Below are 19,621 nucleotides of genomic sequence, written 5' to 3' on the forward strand. Positions count from 1 at the left end.
GTCTTCATTTGACCAATGCCTTCCATCAATTCTCTATGTCTCTCAGCATGCCTTGTCTCATGCGAACTGAGGGTATTAGTGAGTGCACTGAGGCCATCCATGCCATGAGAATAATCTTCATCTTCCACCTCAGGGTTAGTTCTAGCCCTCTTGGTGCGTGCATCCCTTATTTGTTGCTGCAGGTCATCATTTGCCTTAGTTTTTCCCTTATTCCTTGCCATTGTTAGGTGCAGTCCTGCTAGACCACCTATCACTATTTTGCCTGTAACTTGAGCTAGGAAGCTCCGATTGACCTATTTTTTTGTTCAAACCGGAACCAAGGATGCCCTCTTTGAATTGAGCATAAGCATCCGCTCCCAAATTTTATACATAAAATTCTGTAATAGGAAAAGTACTGTTGTACTGTGCAGTCCAACAGCCTGTCTACACCTATAGGAGACCTGTTTTGACCTGTAAGTATTTTGTGGAGTCCCAATAGAGTTCCGAAACTGATCCAAGCCCTTAGTAGGACCTGTGGGCACTCTGCAAGACCTGCATCTCAGTTCTTGGGAGTAGGTTTACCCTTGTAAATGCAACAAACTGCTTACAGCACCCTGTGAGGGTTAAGAAAAAGGTTACAATGGATTATCTTGTCAATGCATGACTGAAGGGTCATCCCATGTGGCATAATGCATTTCCCAATCATCCAATTTCACTGTTTGTAGCCTTATTCCAGAACTGAGCATGTCATAAGCATCTCTTAGCACCATTTTCCCATGCATAGCCATCTCTCATACATCCAAAGTATTGCATTCACTGCCATTGACTGCATATGTATTCCCATGTCTGCAAATACATCCTCAATAGAATTTTCATACATTTGCACCAGTAATGCTTCCATACATCAGTACCAAGTCAATATCTCAGTTCTTCAAGTGAGTACCTGCACCTGCAAGCAACTTTGGGCTTCGGATCATCGAGAGGTGTGCAAAGTTCCCCCCAGGCCGGGTTGTGCACCCCTTCAGGGTCTTTGATGGCAAGGGGGGTCACCCCTCTTTTGTCTTGCCACCTCTCCTGGCATCGGGCTTTTTCCTCACTCGGAGTATACATGGTAGACATTTATTATTTAAGCAATTAGCATGCTATGCAGGGTGGCTTGGAAATAATTCTTTTCATGAGGTTCATGGAACTGAATTGGGAATAAGGAGAGGGCTTACCAAGTAGTGACTCACTGCTAACTCACCTCATTTACAATGGATTTCAAGAATTAATATTTGCTTAAGCAATCATCACAAGTCAAGAGGTTAGGGTGAGGTAATCAGTAAATAGTAATAAGAATTTCCAGCATGGAATGGATCAACTTAAATGCAAAGAAGCCTAAGAGAAGACTGAAATTAAATTGACAGTATGTAGGCATTGAAATCTGAAAGGAAATGCATGATTGACTACTTGAATCTCTTCCAACAATAGGCTTATTAGGCTTAGCAAGAGGATGAAATTAGAAGAGAGCTCAAGAGTCAATTACCTCTTAAATTGGTGAAGCCGGCTAAGAATCAGTAGTAGCCAATGTCCCCATGGTCGGTCTCCAATACTCCCATTAGCTCCATGATAACAATTTCGGCCAAGAATTGAGTCTTCAAGCTTGATTCTTCAATGGGGAAATGAAAGGTTGAACTCCAGTAGTTCTCAGCATGCCTTGAAGATCATAGAAGAAGAATGCCCCAAAATCTCACCCCATAATGCCTTTCCGTGCTCCATAGCTCTTCCCATTGAGTAAGCAAGCTCCATTGATGGTAAAGAGTCCAATCATGAAGCCACGGGACCCAATCTTGAAGGGAACTTGAAGAAGATGAAGGTCGTGGTCTATGGCTATGGCTGCCCCAAATGTCCAGCTTGCAATCTTGCTTCCATCTTCAAGTATGGGCCTCTTAATGCTTGCTTCTTCAAGGATTCCTATAGGTACGAGTCCCTGGGGCCAGAGAAGGCAGAAGCCCTCAAAAATCAATGAATGCTGAAGAAGAATCCATGGCTATCCATGGCTCTGCAAGGATTCCTATAGGTACAAGTCCCTGGGGCCAGGGAAGGCAGAAGCCCTCAAAAATCAATGAATGTTGAAGAAGAATCCATGGCTGTCCATGGCCTACACCTGTTAGGGTTTCAGTGGTGGCCGAAGAGGATGACAAGGAGGCTTCAATCTTGATGGAATGATCTGTCAGATGATGGGGAAGAAGACCAGGATGAAGAAGGGGCCTGGTCTGCTCTGCTGATTTTGCCCAGGATGCAGCCCGTAAATTGCACCAAAAATTGCGGGCTGCTTCCTGGAGGGAAAGGAAGAGTCCAGCCAGTCCCTGGACAGCTTGAGTTGGTGATTTTAATCCCTGTGAGGCTCAATGAGAGTGATGAAGATCACTGAAGCTGAGATTGAAAGATTCATGGTGTTTCTCCTCCATGGAAGCTTGGCAGGAGCTTGAGAATGAGGAGTGAGAAGACTGCATATGAAAAGTAACCAAGACTAACTCTTTTCTACTTCTTGTGACCACTGTTTCTAAAATTTTACCTTCAAATTTGGCCCAAAATGACCCACAACCTACTAAATGTGGTGTTCCAGCCTCCAATCTTGGTCCAAGGACTCCATTAATGCTCTTGACTGCTGTCCTCTTGGTCCTTGACCTGTGGCTCTTCAGTGCTCCTCCATTTTTGTGCCTGTCACTGCGTACCTGAAGCTTCTTGGATTTTAAAACTAAAAATGATGGTAACTGAGCATGTAAAGTAACTAAATGGATCAGAACTAGAGCTCTGATACCACTTGTAATGAAGGAGACATGAGAGAGAGAAGAAGAAGAGAGAGTGTGTGTAGAAGAGAGAGAAATACTGCAAAAAGAGAGAGAAAGAGAGTGACGAGGAGAGAGAAATATAGAAAGAGAGAAAGAAGCCATGAGAGCTTGGAGAAGGAGATGAAGATGAAAGGAGACTTGTATTAAAATCTGATAATAAAAAATCAAGTCCCTAACACCTTATATACTAGCCAGCGTAGCTAGTATTTCCCCATTATTAAATCCCCCTCTCTTACATTTTTTGTGATTGCAAAATGTTGCACTTAAAGTGTTATAGTCTCCTTAAGGTTGGGGGTTCTTCTTGATGCTCATTAGGACTATTCTCAACCATCAAATATCTTATTTGTGACTGTATGCCATCATGAGTTTTATTTTTTCCTCAATTCCCTACCATACCACGTGCTGTCCACATGACCACCTATTAATAAATTAGCTATAACTTTTTATCTTGACCTTCAATTGTTGCATTTTTCTGGGTTTAATTCGAAGAAAATGATAATGCCATCTTTGAAATGAGTACTTAACCATTTTTTTAGAATCAAGATAAAAAAGTATATAGCATTGAATTTGTGGCAGTCCAAAATCCTCAATGCTCTTCAAAGCTTAAGGGTGGAAGAATGGGCTAATACAAGCTCCATAAATGCAATCTTGATGAAGAATGGCTCTAATATTTGCAATCTTGAAGCAATATTGGTAGATCTTTACTGTAGGTGGACCTCAAAAGCAAGATTTGCCAAGTTTTCATGGTTGCCCTATTAGACCTAGGATTTCAAGAAAATTGAGAAGTAGTTGACCAATCCATATTGGAGGATGCCAACTCGAAGATTAAAGCTGGAGCATTAAGCCTTATGAAGATTTGTTGTAGGAAATAGGAGAGGATGATCAACAAGATTAGCGTGAAATGCACCAAAAAATGCACTAATGGTATTGGGCCCAAGCTTGATGCTCTCATAATGGTATTCTACAACTTAATTAAATGATGTTGGAATGCTTCTTGGTCATCCCTTTGAGCCCAATAATGAATCTTGAAGAGATAATGACTAGAAGAATCCATGGAAGCTTAAAGAAATGACTGGAGAAGAAAACTCTTGAAAAGTAATTGTGGTTGAAGTCCTTGGTAATGCCAAGTCTAGTAGACTCCCTTTTACCACAATGCCTCCTTAACATACCTCAAAATTTGAAGTCCTTGGTAATGCCAAGTCTAGTAGACTCCCTTTTACCAAAATGCCTCCTTAACATACCTCAAAATGAGTAAGGAGTCATTAAATTTATCCTTCCTCCACAATTTATGGATTGATTCTCTATTTTCACACGTCTCCATTAAGTATTAGCGAGTCCTTCCAAATGGAGCAAAATGTATACTTTGCTAATCCATCTTAGATAAATGCTAAATAGGACTTGAGCTTTGATGTCCAATCCTCCAAGTTAGATGGGGATAATGATTTCTTGCCATACTTGAAAATTACTATTTTATCCTTGAGGTTCCTCTCATTAAAGCATGGTTATCCACTGCTTTGTTGATCCAAATAACTACCATTTAGACCTCCATTACTTGAAAAGCTCCTTCCAAAAGATGGCTGATAGTACAACATATAGACCCAATATTGGCGTTTAAAGCGAGGGAATCATTCATGTGAAAGATTTCCCTTGTCAAACATTGGTATCCACATCGCTACAAAACTATCACTATTTGCATAGGTATCTTCACCGATATGTGTGTCAATATCAACATCGCTATACAACGATGTTGATGTCAATGCAAATAACAACATAGATATGTAGCAATGTTGATATCAATGCACATATTGATGCAAATAATGATAGTTGTAGGTTTAATTTCCAACACAAATAGTAATGGTTGCAAGTTTAATTTTCAATGCAAATAGCAATGGTTGTAGAGAAAAAACAAGGTTGTAGGACATGAAGCCCTGCCACCCTTCTAATCACATGGGCTAAATATTGTTCCGTAATCCATTTACAAATGGAATATATAGCTATTATCCAAAAATCATATATCATGATTCACCAAGAAGAAGGAATCCATTGATTGAATTTCTAAACAAGTATAATAACAAGATGACATTCCATAGTACTAGATTGAATGATAGGAAGGAGGAACAAAAACGTGAAAAAAACAATAATAAAAGTCACTAAATGCAAGCCATATGCAATGAAGGAGAAATGTATCTAAAGAAAGGTATATACAATCAATGGAACGAATATGTATGGAGCACAAGGCCAAAAAAGGGAGGGATGATCCATGAATCTAAGTGACTGCTACAACTCGTTACCATTTGATAGCTTATCTTGACCCAACGGATCGTCAAAAGGAGTTTGCAACATAACCAAAGATCAATTCAATGTACAAAATGTATCACAAGAACTAAAAACTAGAAACATCAAAGAGACATGACTTACTAGACTGTCATGCGCATATAACATGTCAATAAGTGCAATAAGACCATGTCTTTCTACATATGGGGTCTCCAATCCTATGGAATCGCGATTTGTAATCAAGTGATACAGTAAAAAGGACAAAGTAGTATTGTTAAAATAAGGTCATTACTACAAACAATATATAAAATAAGAAAGTGAATATAACTAATAGAGAACTTACAAAGTCCTCCAAGTAGGTACTCTAGTTGCCACAAAATTGATCAACCACCAGTGTCGGTATTGCAAACTCCTCGTGCAAGGATGTTATCATGTAGTCCTTACTAGCCTTTGGTATATTCTTCCAGTGATCCAATATATTGCACCTAAAAACTTGTTGGCACAACTCACACATGTGCGCGATTAGTCTCTTCCCCTAATCATTCATGTATACCTCACCAGATTTCTTATCCACTAAGTATTTATATCTTGGTGGGGTGCATCTAAGGTGTGCCCTCTCCCACCTATGTGACTATACTCCTAAGCATAACTAGAAGACCCACGTATATCTAATGCACCTGCAGAGGTGATACCTATTAGAGTAGCACCCGTAGGGTATAGAGATGGCTAAGCAAGCCTCACATAATAGGAGTGGAAGAGCCTATAGATATAGCAAATCTAGAAGGTGATAAGTGTCCACTTGATTGACGGGATAGGGACACTGTATCGGTGTCTCCATACCACATATGAGAGGTACCCTCTCTAGAACTGGGATGGGAGCGAGACATAGCAACCGGCCATAGGGTCACAACATTTGTATCTCCATAGCACCCCCCAAAACCGCCCCTAGAATGGGAAGGAGATGAAGTTTGTAGCTCCCCGAGACATCCACCATAGCCACCATCTCCATTAGTTGAGAAAGGTGTCCATGAGCATCTCCATTAGTATGAACATAAGAAAATAGTCAATCTGGCAACAGGTGGACTCATACCAACTTTGGGCATTCATTCGTGCAAGAGCTCATCTAAGGAATCCTTCTCTCAAATCATGGCTCTCTAGTAAGAATGTTGCATGCCCCTGATAAATTATCTTCTTCATTGTCCCTAACCTTTGGGAGACCAACTTTGGTCTACAGGATGGACATGCATGGTAACCTGAGGTGACCAAGCCTACCACAACATCTATATCTAGTCAACACAAACATAAACATGCAATGTTAGAGAAAGCAATGAGAACAGAGACTCACTCATAAGAGACCTACTACATGCCACAAAGACTTAGATTTTGACAAAAAACCAAGACAAGCCAACTCCATACTTCATAATGTTATACAACATCCCTTTTTAAGTATGGTGTAATAAGCACAACAACCCAAAGTATCTAGAGAAGCCACGAAGAATTTTATTTTGGAAAAAATTGAAATTACTAGTCTTCCTTGTATCAATTGTGCTCAAAATCTCCTATTCAAAGGCCAATCCTAAATGTCCATTTGGAGTAGCTAACTATGCTCACATTTGTTGCATAAAAAGTTAAGAGAAAAAAAGCTAAACCCTAAAACCCAAACTAGTTGTGAGGGTTTAGGTTTTAGGGTTAGAGAGATCAAGGGTTGCAATGGTTAGTGAGAAAGCTCTATTTGTTGGAGCAAGCCGTGAAAGCACACCAACAAGGTCGATCACTAGCCGTCAAGTGGGGTTGCCTCCTTATACTACTATTGTTGTTGTTGGTGTTGCTACTGTTACTAGTACTGGTACTATTACTACTAGGACTATGACTATGACTAAGTGGTGATCACCACTAGTACTATTACTATTAGGACTACAACTATGACTACGTGGCGACCACCACCACTACTACAAAGAGTACGATGACGATGATGGCAAGGACCACCTTCACTACCACACTATTGCAGGTGTAGCGGGAAAGGCCTACTATTACGTGTGACCCTTTATGCTACCACTGTTACCTGTGCTACAGTTGCAGCGTGTGACGGAGGTCTCCGGAAAATGTTTTTTTCTAATCGTTAGCATCCCAATCATAAGTGTGATTTTTGAACCGCAAAGTGGCGTGGGCCCCGGCCAATGGAAGGAGACTGTTGGTCAGGAACGCGCCACGCCGCGATTTTTTTCAAAAAGCGCCACGTCGCGGGACCAAGATCGCGTGAAAGTAGGCCAACTCAGCAGCTACAATCACGAGCAGCGGTTTTCTCTGGCTGGTTTACGTAAACCAGCGGTTAAACGAAAGCCGCGAAACAGCTCTTATGCCCGGTGGCATTTGAAGCCACACGCGCTCCTTTCAGAGGCTCGAAGCCCCGAAGATAAAGCCGCGCTAATTCTGTAGATTAAGGAAGGGGTTTAGTATTAATTACAAAAGTGAGCAACAATTACTAAATCGAGGATAATAACGTTTAGGAAGAAAGAACTTTTAATATTCGTAAGAGCATTTCAGGAAAGTACAAAATATCCTTTGGACGTACAAAATTTCCAACCAAATGCTTCGAAATATGCTGAAAATTTTGGGAAAATTTGAGGGGCCAATTGGCCGAGACCAAATTGGAGGGGTGTTTTTGTGGAGTTTTGACGGAACATTGATAATTTTGAAAAATTGATATTCGATTCCTAAAAGAGTGCATTCCATATGAAAATTTTACATAAAATACTTGCATATATGCTGGACATTATGGTAAGCTATGAGGGTACCCGTATTGGGGAAATGGTAATTTGGAGGGTTGGGGAAATTTGACCAAGTATATTATTTTATATTGAGAGCCGTGGGACATTTTTTCTGCAATTTCTCGGTTGGGGGGTAATTTTACCAAATAGGAGGGGTATTTTTCCTTTTCGATCAGGCATAATCACGATAATTAGCAGCAATCCTTCATCAAGATAATGATAGAATAGCAATAGAAATGTGAGTAGCAATTCTAGCAGATTCGGTATCTCTCTCTCTCTCTCTCTCTCTCTCTCTCTCTCTCGTGTGTGTGTTTCTCTCTCTGTCTCTCATATTATCTGATTTTTCGTGATTCATGGAGAGAATGGAAGCGCCCTCTTCCTGAGCCTAACCCCTCTGAAACGCCAATGGCCGCCATTGCCTCAGCTGGCCTCTTGTCTTTGGAGCAAGCTGAGCCTCATCTCAGAAACACTAGAATCTCCCTCTCCAATGGCTCGACTTGCTTCTGTGCCCCGACAGACGGAAGGAGCCTCCTGTGCCATCATTCAGACGGCCTCAGAGTCAGGCTGTGCCATCTCAGGAAGCTCCCAAGGTTCTCTGTCTATTGCTTGGCCGCACATGGAGGACGAGTGGGGACCCATGGCAGGCAGGGCAACGTGTCCCTGGCTTCCTTTGAGGTGAGGGCCCGAAAGGGTTTGATGGGGAGAAAGAACAGGGATTTTGCAAAGACCTTGGCAGCTCTCTTGCCGTACATAGTCGTCGCCACTGCGGTCGCAGCATTGGTCCAGCCCAATACATTTGCGTGGTATGTAACTCAAAATGCCGCTTTCATGCATGCGGATCGTCCTGGTAGATATCCAACTTGTATTGATATGACTTCAATATGCTGCTCATACGCATTAGCTTAAATAGAACAACTTGTTTTGAACTTCCGATTATACGTGTCTCGGTTACTCTTTACCGGAAAAATTCAAATTGCATTGATTAGTGAGGTTCCATATATCGGTACACAACCTGTTTTGGGTCAATGGCATTGATTTCTGATGACAGCACTATGAACTGCCGAACAGGAATGAGTTTCCTCAGGACATATATCACCAACAACATGCTGTACCTACAGTGTTTGTCACAGTGTCAATTGAATCCTTGCAAACTAGACTTTGCCCTTTCAGAGATATTTGAGAGTTCCGATGAATGTCAAGACTTGACATGACATTACTACTGGATTCTTCATAATAGTATTGCATCATTGTACAGTCAGAATCAAGGTACTAGTCTTTTCTTGTGTTCCCTTCACAAGATTGGGGTGAAAAGGACATGGTACAAAGCTTTCCACTCTCTACTCATAGTTATGATTATGCAGATTAGGTCATGCCTACTGTCAAGCTATTGTTTAAACAGTAGTACCTTTTGTTTTTCCCTATTGGCATTCAGAAATTTATTGAAGGACCAGAAATGGAAGCATTTGGTAATCATGTTATCCCTAATGATCCAGGGAAATCGTAAGTGTGCCTTATCCCTGGGTCACAATCTGGAGAGTTGTAGCCTTTTCTGTTATTGGTTGTGGCCTTAGCCTCTCGACAATATTAGCAAGCAGTTAACCTGTCAGAAAACATTCCAATCCAATGTTAGATTCTCCATCTGTGTAGGTCTAGTCCCTCTTTCTTTTGCCTGAAGTTTTAGTTTCGTCCCGTATTCCAGTTATTGGGTGCTCTAGTGGGTACCATAGGTCTGAGGAGTACTTAAGGGAGAAGTCCTTTGTTCAAGCTGTGTGATTGATTTAACATGTTCTGAAGCATTTGCACTTCATAGTTGAGCGTGCATGGTTACCATGCTCTTTGCACATTTTATGCCTTGTGACAGTGCCACATTTTGTTTGACCTAGTCCTTGTGATGGTGCCACACTTTGTTTGATCTAGTCCTTGTTGTGATGCCATCTGTTGGGATCCAAAAGTTAATGCTAAACTATCGAGGATTTTCCCTAGTTTGTTTCCTCACATTAGTAGAGGATCTCAGAAGTTTTTTCTTTTTATTCAGTTTCGTCACTGCAGCATTGTTCTATGTTATGAGATATGGTCTTGATCAGTCTCCTGATCTTGGACTCATCAAAATAGGATCTTTGAAAGCTCTCTTTTTATTCAGATTCACTAACACAGCATCAGGCCTTGGCTTATGCCTGTTTTTACTGGTTATACCTGTTTTTGTCTGTCTGTAACAACTGGTCCTTGACATTATGTTCAGATCACCTCATTCTTATGTTATGTGCATGTCAAGTTAATGCTGTAAACTCTATTATTGCTCTCAATGGTTGGTCTGTTTTGACTGGTTATACCTATTTTTATCTGTCTGTAACAACTGGTCCTTGACATTATGTTCAGATCACCTCATTCTTATGTTATGTGCATGTCAAGTTAATGCTGTAAACTCTATTATCGCTCTCAATGTTTCAACTGGATTTGCCAACAACAATGCAGGGTGAGTAAGGAGTATTATGCCCCTGCTCTTGGTGGAATCATGCTTTCTATTGGTGTTCAGCTCTCTGTTAAGGACTTTGCTATCGTCCTTCAGAGGTGAGAAATCTTGAGATTTCTGTGAGATGACACTAAGGTATCAACACGCGCTGTTTTTAGGATCTAGCTTCAATTAACCTTTTTCTTTCTATGGCTTCAGGCCAAAACCAGTCCTTGCAGGCTATGTTGCACAATATGGAATCAAGCCGCTCCTTGGGCTGTTGGTAGCAAAGGCTTTCAGAGTCCCAGCTATTTTTGCTTCTGGTTTCATTCTTACAGCGAGTGTTGCAGGGGCTCAATTGTCAAGCTATGCAAGCTATCTGAGTGAAGGGGATGTAGCATTGAGCATTGTTTTGACTAGTTTATCGACCATAACATCAGTGGTTGTGACTCCGCTCCTGACTGGATTATTGATTGGATCTGTGGTGCCTGTAGATGGCTTGGCTATGGCCAAATCTATACTACAGGTATTTTTTTCAAGCACGATTCAGTTAAATCATTATTGGTATTAGAAGTTTTTATGAATGCTCATGTTAGTTTGTGTGCAGGTTGTTTTGTGCCCTGTAATGTTGGGCCTCACATTAAATACCTATGCAAAGCCAGTTGTTGATTTAATCCGTCCTGTTTTGCCCCTTATGGCCATGGTTTGCACATCAATGTGCATAGGGAGTCCACTTGCTCTGAACAGAGCCCAACTAGCAAGCATTCAAGGCATCCAACTGTTGGTACCTATTGTGGCTTTTCATGTAGCAGCTTTTACATTTGGATATTGGATATCCAAGCTGCCTGCTTTAAGGTGAGACCTGCTTAGGCTACCTCATGATACTCTCAGAATTATGATAATAATCTACTCCATGGTTGAATCTGATTGTCATATGCATGGCAATAAGAATCTTGCATTTCTGTTAGGAAGCTGGTAGATGGGCAGTTACATTACTAAAGTCAACCGCACTACTCTTTGGCATGCTACTATCTGTAGCTTGCACCTGTGATGGGGGGACTTGTGATAAATAATGGCTACTTTCAATTCTGCCCACCTTTTGTGAATGAGCAGCAACAATGACCAAATAACAATTACACTGCCTGCAGTAACATTGACCAAATAACAATTACACTGCCCTTGTTCATTATTGTGAGCTTCGTAAGTGTTTTTCGGGAATATGTTTTACATATGATTGGATTGATAACACACTCATTTACTGATGCTCTGTGATGGGTATTCTTCTCTTTTTGGTTGCATAGGCTTGATGAGAAGGCTTCAAGGACTCTCTCTCTCTGCACAGGAATGCAGAGCTCTACCTTGGCAGGTCTGTTGGCGACACAATTTCTGGGAGGAAGCCAAGCAGTACCAGCTGCATGCTCAGTGGTGGTTATGGCCGTGTTTGGTCTGAGCCTAGCATCATTTTGGGGTAATGGCAACAGCTTTAGGGAGATCTCCCAGGGTTTAAGAAGCAAAGGCATCCATGGTTTACTACCCTCTTTGCAAGCACCCAGCTGAATGTGAATACCTGTATGCACCTCTGTATATATCTACATATATGTGAATCACTCACTCCCCTTTAATCTTCACTAAGATAGGCAGCTAGTTACAATGATCTCTATAGCTGAAGGCTGAGAAAGCTTAAAAATCAAAAACTGTACAATAGAGTAGGGGAAATTGAGTGAGGATGTATCCGATTGGGAAACAGGAATTCTGAGGAATCTGGCAGTGGTAGCTAATGACCGGCTGACAATGATTCTCAGTGAGTGAGAGGAAGAATAGTGTCTTTGTCAGGTGTAATAGCCTGTGAGTCCCAGCCTTGGCCATTCACTCTACCTCCATTTTCTCGAGTGTAAATTGACAACTTAAACAATTATGGGAAGAGGACTTATGAATTGAACATTGATGGCTACATATGATGGTAAGACTTGAATTGCATAACACCGATTACATGACACGCAGGACAAAAGTAGTGGGGATGGCTTGCTCCATCACTATGATGCATGTGCGTGCACACACACACTGTGTGTGAAGAAAGTTTGAATTCATGAATTGAAATATTTATGAAGGGCCTTCTACCCAAAACTCACACACACACACACACACACACACAAAATGGGTGCGTGTGTGACATCACTAAAACAAACAAAAAAGAGGAGATAGGTGTCTAAATATGAGACTTTCCAATAACCATGCTATCACCTTTATGGGGGTAGAATAGTAGAAGAGGTTCCAGAATCTTCAAGTTTGAGTCCATGAGGAATCAAGTCTTGGACTTGTGGGATATGCCTCTTGGTTATTTTGGAATTGTTCCATCTCTCTCTCTCTCTCTCTCTCTCTCTCTCTCAAGCTTGGGTAAAGAGCCAACTTTACCTTTGCATGCTAATGGATACACATTTTCTTAGAATGAGTCCGAGGAGGAGCTGCTCAATTAAAAAACATTTAGTCAATGTATGCTTTCATAAGAATTTGAACCTTAGAATGAGTTGAAAGAGTGGCTAGCCAAATAAAATATATGTAGTCAAATGTATTGGCTTCTAAGGACTTGAACCTATGCAACTAAATAAAGTGTACATAATATGTTGGAGCATTGCCTTGTGCTAAGTCTTTGTTTTCGCATTTGCAAATTTTGGTGGTTGGTAAGGGAAATGATCAACCCCTTGTAGGAGAAAAGGAAAAACTCTACAAAGAGCTTGTAAGCTACGGGTAAATGTGCGTGCCTTAAGAGGGCAAAGGAAAAAATGTCCCCTTACATATTGCTATTTCATATTACTCCTAATTAGTATTGTGAACCTTGGCTTTCTCAAAGGAGACCAAGGTTCAAGGATAGACTTGGTTGATACTTGAACCTAGGTTCCTTTGTAGGAAAGGGTGGGGAGGAGGGTTGTCTTTTCTCCAATTAGTTGAGGGAGCATGGAAGTGCCATTGTTTATATGACTTGATAATATAGCTTGCAAGAATCTACCATACATTTTGAGGTGCGTGCGCCCATGGTGACGAGTCTCAAAAGTATGGAATATGTATAGGACTAATATTATTAGGTTTTTTTGGAGATGGAGTCCTGGCAAAGTGTGTGATTCTCTTCCCTTTTAGATCATTTTGATGAGAGTAGTAGGTTGTTTATAATGTAGTCATAAATATTAGATATTGAAAAGATATATACGTACATTTAAAGCCCTGGAGGGGTCAAGCAGCTTTCCTGAGCAAATTGGCAATCACTGTAAAAGTGGGTTAACGCTTAGCTAGTTTGCCCATTACAGCATAATTTGACTTCCTTCACTAGTCTCTGTCAAAGAGTTTAACGATGAAAGCTTCATAACTAGTAGATCGATCTACCAACAAGGAAATCACTTCTAGCAGCCCAGATTTTACGATAGGCTCTAACAATGTCCCGAATCCTTGTAGACTCATCATTGAGGTGACCCCTTCTCTCCCAGCAATGCTTGTTTCCATGCAATTACCTCATTAAGTCCAACTAGCTTCATGGTCTTGATAACTCCAAGCGAGAGAGTCCTCGCTTCTCTGCAACTCTACAAGACATGCTGTGGGTCTTCTTTTTGTCTTGACACGTTTGTGATACATCTCTAAGCTCGCAAAGGAGTTGCTTGGTTGGCAATTTATTGATAACAACCAGCCATAAAAGAACGTTCGGCCTATATAAGGAGCAGCCACCCACCCATGCATCAATCTCTTGGAACCTTGCTTCTATTCTCCATTTGTTACTAGCCCTCCTGGGTCTTTAGTATGCCTCTGGTGGAGGCAAGAGGCTTAAGCGCCATTGCAACTAGCCCACTAATACAAAAGGCCCCCATCCTGAATTGTATTACATCCTTAGTGTGACGGATTATCCTATGTAGCTAGACCGCTTCATCCGGCACTAAATTAAACTGCAAGTTGAGCATACAAGCATCCTTTAGCTCCGTAGTTGCTCTGTGCTAGACGCCATCTTTGAAGCCCGTTTTTGTAAATTGAGTGAGAGCGCTTAGGCTCTTCGATAAGTGGAACATATTGATTAGGGAAGGCTGCTCCTCGGGACCAGATACGCTGGGGGAGGGAGACATCTCCTCTACCATCCTCATTGGCAACCCAGAAATAGGTCATGAAGGTATTCTTCCAAGACTTGACTGAAGCATAGGCAGCATCGGATTGCTTGATATTTAGCTTGAGGTCTTGACAGAATAGTACCCGACCTTGCCAATCAAGCCCTTCCCCTTTGCCTCTAGGGTCAATGTCCTTCTTGATGCAACCTTTGATGAGGATCATCAAAGGCTGGTCCTATTCTCCTTTCAACAGATTCAGCCTGTCTGCTTTCTCGTTCAAGGCCTCGAGGCCTGCGCCTCCATTGCTTCTGCTTTCCATGAGCTGATCCCACGAGTTCTGCATAGTATCGCAACACCCTCCTAAACAAGTGGTGGCCTGCGCCTCCATTGCTTCTGGTTTCCATGAGCTGATCCCACGAGGATACATGGTGCGTGTGCTGTCCGCATAGTATTGCAACACCCTCCTAAACAAGTGGTCGCAGATGAGACACGTTGGATTTAGAGAAACAAATGTTAGACCCCGCAAATACCACCCAACGGCTAAAGCCTTGGCCCAAATGCCCTCACATGACTCTTGGTCCTATCATCTTGGGGTTCTTGGCCACCATTTATGGGCCAGTCAATCATGCCTTAGCCCAGGCCTTGCATGCCCATTGGAAGATGCCACTTAGCCAACACCACCTCATCTAGATGCCACCCTTTGACTTAGACATGGCAATTCACTTGTCCATCTTGATACTTCATTCTCAACTCTTGGCCGGCTACTAGACTTGATAGCCCAAATGTGGCTTTAAATGTCCTTGATGGTTGGTTAGCTTTCATCAGTCCATGTCACACTCCATGCCGCCTCAAGAGGGCCACATGGGCTAACACACGACCACTATAAGGAGCATACAACCTACATAAATACCTATGAGCCCACATGACTATTAGCTAGACAATGGCCATGCTCAAGTGATAGACGGTCGTGGTAGACGCTGCCCTTAGCCACCCACGTGAGCCCTCACCCTATGTTGGCTTGGATCCACTAGTTCTCAACTTACTGTACCCTTTTCATAACCCATTGCTACCATGTCAACCCATGCCGCCACATCGATCTACGTGAAAACCATAACACAATTCAATAAAGGGTGAGGAGGACACACAAAGCAATTGCATAATACAATGCTAAATCAATAAACTACTTGTTGAAGCACACATGGAGACTACTGTGGTAGGTGCATCCATCAGACAATTGGTGAGAGTGTCAACCCCTCACCCTTGCTTCGATCACTTACTTTGCTACCAACTCGTACATATGTCTCGTGTTTGTCTACTTACCATTGGAGCCGCTCTAGATTGACATCTAAATGAAGGGGGGGGGGGGGGGGGGGGGGGGGGAGAGGGTCACTCTAAAATATGTAAGCATATCATATGGGTCCAAAATAAAATATTTTAAAAATATATATTTTTAATGTAGTTTTTATATACAAAAGGGTGCCATAGAAAGGGATTATTCATATATAGAGTAGAAAAGGGGTGTTTTTAAAAAGAGAATTTTCACAGATAAGGGTATTTTAAAGTAGGCCTAGAGCGCACTTGATATAGAGGATTTCCATATAGTGAACCCCCCGAACATCTAACCCCCAAGTGTTGACCTTGAGATGGAGAGGATCCTACAATCAACATGTTGATAGAGACTCTTGTTCCTTAAGCCATCAAGTGAAGTGAATTGGAGATTGAGCATATTGAATGCTTGAGGCTTAATAAGCAACATCTAGTTGAAGAAAGAGTGCATAAAGACAACCCATGGGAACTTGTGCTAAGTAGGCCAGATCCACTACATCTTGGGGTCTCAACAATAAACTTGCATTGCATAACCAAACCCCTCCCAAGAAGTCATGACTTGAGGACATTGAATGGAGTTACTTCAAACTAAGACATTTTTCGGGTGACACATCAAAATACACTAATGGTAAGGTGAGAATTATCCATGTGCAAAGAGGATTGGCCTTAGGAACATACTTAATTATCATGTCATTCATCACACTCTAGGCACCCTTCCTATGGACCATCCTAGTGGCTTGTAGCCCTAGGAGCCCATTGATCCTTGACATTACCTCTAATGCACTGAGTGCTCTAGTTGAAAGCACCTCTAACTTTGGAAGTAAGTGGAACTTCATATAACTACAAGAATAACAATGAAACCCTTAGCTTTCACAACCTTATCTTGGCATAGTTAATCACCTTAATTCTTTTAGTGTAGACATAATGGGAATCACTTGTTGTGAACATTGCCCTCTAGGCATCCATTTCAAGTGAGGGAAACCCAACTCCCCCTAGGTGCATGTGTAACCACTTAATGCACCTCTAGCTAATGTACTCTCACCTCAAACAACACTCAAACATAGATAAAGATAGGACTCCTTGAATGGCCCATCATTCACTCATGCCCCTCTCCCTTTGCTAGAACCCTTGTTGCAAATACTCACAACACTAAGAACCATATACTGTGACTTATTCTCTAAGATGTATGTGGACATACCATCCTATCATGCCACACAATGCATTTAGGCATTTGCCACTAGTTTTCTTGCATGTACACACAAGTTAGGCCACATAACATACAATGACTAGGTAATTATATCTTGAATCTCACTAAGTGCTAGACCCTACACTAGGCCACACTAGGTTCCACTAGCACAACATGCCAAGCCACATGGTACCCAAGCACCCCACTCACATGATCGCATCATGCTCACACATTAAACATGCTACTTAGGATGTGCGACATTAAGGCACATTACTTGCACTAGTCCATTCATGCACACCTTGCATGAACTTGTAGGAAACCCTAGGTCGGCATATGCATAAGAGTTTATAGGTCCATAGGTTTGCACATACAAGAATGAGTGTGACATACACTTACTTCTAGAACTTGCAAAATAGATGCACAACCCTAGCAAACCTTCTCTTAGTCATCCTAGAGGAACTTGAAAGTAGAACACCTAAGTGCACTTGCATGTAAGCCAAATTTCGAAACACGAAGCCATATTGAAGAATGATGTGCTTGGAACCTTAATGTGAGTGAATAATAGGAGCATAATTGTAACAAACCCTCAATCACATAGTTGTACACCGATATTGCCTTGAGCACCTCAAGCTACTTGAATCTTGCCCAAACATCTCAATCAAAGGGACTCCAAATAGTTGTTTGAGCACTTCACAAGCTGAAATGCAAACACCTCCTAAATGTTGAGAATAGAAATCCAATTATGACTAGTCAAGGACAATCATTGAACCCCAATTCCAAACCTAGAACCTTGATCTCTAGATCTACTCGCATTGCCCAAGAACTATCAAACTGGGGGGGGTAAAGGCTGTTTGGGGGTAAAGGCACCTATGCTTTACTACTCGTGTATTCATTACACTAACAGTAACCACACACTTGTACACTATAGGTGGCATGCACCCATCATTCTCACTTCATTCTTTATCCTTTTAGTGACATTGAATAAGGAAATACCAATCACACATTGTGACTATTGGAGTTTCCACATCCTATGTCTCTTGCTCTTGCTCTCTTGCTTCTTCCACCATAGCTCTTGCTTTCACTCGCATCCTCCCACTTGGAGCTTCTCCCTTCAATTGCTATTAGAGCTAAGTTCAAGGTGCTTCTTCTTAGCTTGTTTCAGTCTATATCAATACCTACAATGCTTCATTTTTTTCAAGGTAGCCGTGGCTTCCTCTAGTGTGAAGTGGAATACCTGGCAAATCTAGCAAATCAAATCTCAATCATAACAATTTTATGTCACACATAATAAAACTTAGTGAAAAAATCTAACAAATCAGACATCTTAACTATTAAGTATAAACAACATTATAATACATAAAAGGATTTGCATAACTCAATAGATTGAGAAAGACAAGAGAAAAACGCACGATTGGGTCCAACCTCCCCCATGGCAAAAGCCATGGTCCAACCTCCCCCATTATAATACATAAGAGGATTTGCATAACTCAATAGATTGAGAAAGACAAGAGAAAAACACACGATTGGGTCCAACCTCCCCCATGGCAAAAGCCATGGTTTTCCATCCTTAATTATATATTATATTTTTATATGGATATTTGCATTCATATCTTATATATAATTACAAAGAAAGTACAAATATCAATTGAAATACAGAGTTTTAAGAGTTAAGAGGTATCCTGTAACATACTATAGTTGTTGCAGAAAATTCTGTGCTCTGAATCTTGACGTTTTGGTATCATTATCGTATCTAGAGCGTGCCAAAACTCCCAAAATGATTCTTGAAGCTCTGAATTCCGATTCCGGATGAGGAACCAATGAAAACTCAGTTTTCACCCTGTTCTTATGTTTTGCGTGCGATCCTGTTGCTTTTATAAAGAAAGCTAGAAAAGCCTTCTAAACTTAATCACATTAAGAAAATAGCAAGGTATTTCATAAAGAAAGCTTATTTCAATAAAAGCATATCTTAAATCTCATATTTTAAAATAATCTATATTAAAAATAAATAAATTAATAGTACTAAGGACAATGATCTAATTATTACTAAAGAAGTTTAAACTTATAACTTACAAATAGAGTAATAATTTTAATAATACGTTATCATATAAATACATAATATTATATATTATACTTAAGATAAATAATTATAATTATAAAATTTATACTTGGACTTACGCTAACGCCCAGTGCTACCCAAAGCCATCGCTACCTACTCTACACATCAACTGAAGCATTCACAATTGTTTATAAATAAAATAGATAAACAATAGTGAATACCTAGCAGTCTTCAGCTACAAATCAACTTCTCGCACAATGAATCCACCTTGTGTACGAGCCCTGCAAATACATATAGTTTTACAAAATCCACCGAAAAACCTTACGGAATCCATCATGGAATATGCCTCTAGTTTTACAGAATCCACCGAAAAACCTCACGGAATCCACCATGGAATATGCCTCTTGGCATCATACCACTGGGGTGGGATAGCAATTGTCCTCAATTGCTATTAGCTCAATGTGGAGCAAGCAGTGAGGGGTAAGCACTTAGGTCGTAGGCGGTCATCTGTTGCACGTCTTCAATTGAATGAGTTAAAAAAAAAAAGATTTTTACCAAGTATCTAGTATAAGACAATGAATCAATCAGAGTGTAATTATTAGCAAACAATTGAATCTAATAAGATTAAAAACTAGTGTTAGTGCTATAGATGTCTTTCATGGGAGTAAGA

The 19,621-nt window shown here is 40.9% G+C and overlaps 1 protein-coding gene across 1 annotated transcript; it reads left to right on the forward strand.

Moving 5' to 3' along the window:
- Positions 1-8,070: 8,070 nt before the first annotated feature.
- On the forward strand, positions 8,071-12,243 carry LOC148029208 (Sodium Bile acid symporter family). Its single transcript, XM_087687976.1, has 5 exons — positions 8,071-8,658; positions 10,328-10,423; positions 10,524-10,830; positions 10,912-11,159; positions 11,606-12,243. The coding sequence occupies exons 1-5, from the start codon at positions 8,261-8,263 to the stop codon at positions 11,859-11,861; spliced, it is 1,305 nt and encodes a 434-aa protein (XP_087544102.1). The 5' UTR covers positions 8,071-8,260; the 3' UTR covers positions 11,862-12,243.
- The last annotated feature ends 7,378 nt before the right edge of the window (positions 12,244-19,621 follow it).

Source organism: Lygodium microphyllum, chromosome 11 (genome assembly GCF_053477565.2).
Source record: "Lygodium microphyllum isolate KBCC chromosome 11, Lygodium_microphyllum_v1.1.10, whole genome shotgun sequence".
Lineage (NCBI taxonomy): Eukaryota > Viridiplantae > Streptophyta > Polypodiopsida > Schizaeales > Lygodiaceae > Lygodium > Lygodium microphyllum.

Excerpts from the sequence above, each read along its gene's own strand:
- LOC148029208 (XM_087687976.1), top strand. The coding sequence starts at position 8,261 with ATGGCCGCCATTGCCTCAGCTGGCCTCTTGTCTTTGGAGCAAGCTGAG. Across the intron at positions 8,659-10,327 it reads CAGCCCAATACATTTGCGTG|GGTGAGTAAGGAGTATTATG; the intron begins GTATGTAACTCA and ends ACAACAATGCAG. Across the intron at positions 10,424-10,523 it reads TTTGCTATCGTCCTTCAGAG|GCCAAAACCAGTCCTTGCAG; the intron begins GTGAGAAATCTT and ends CTATGGCTTCAG.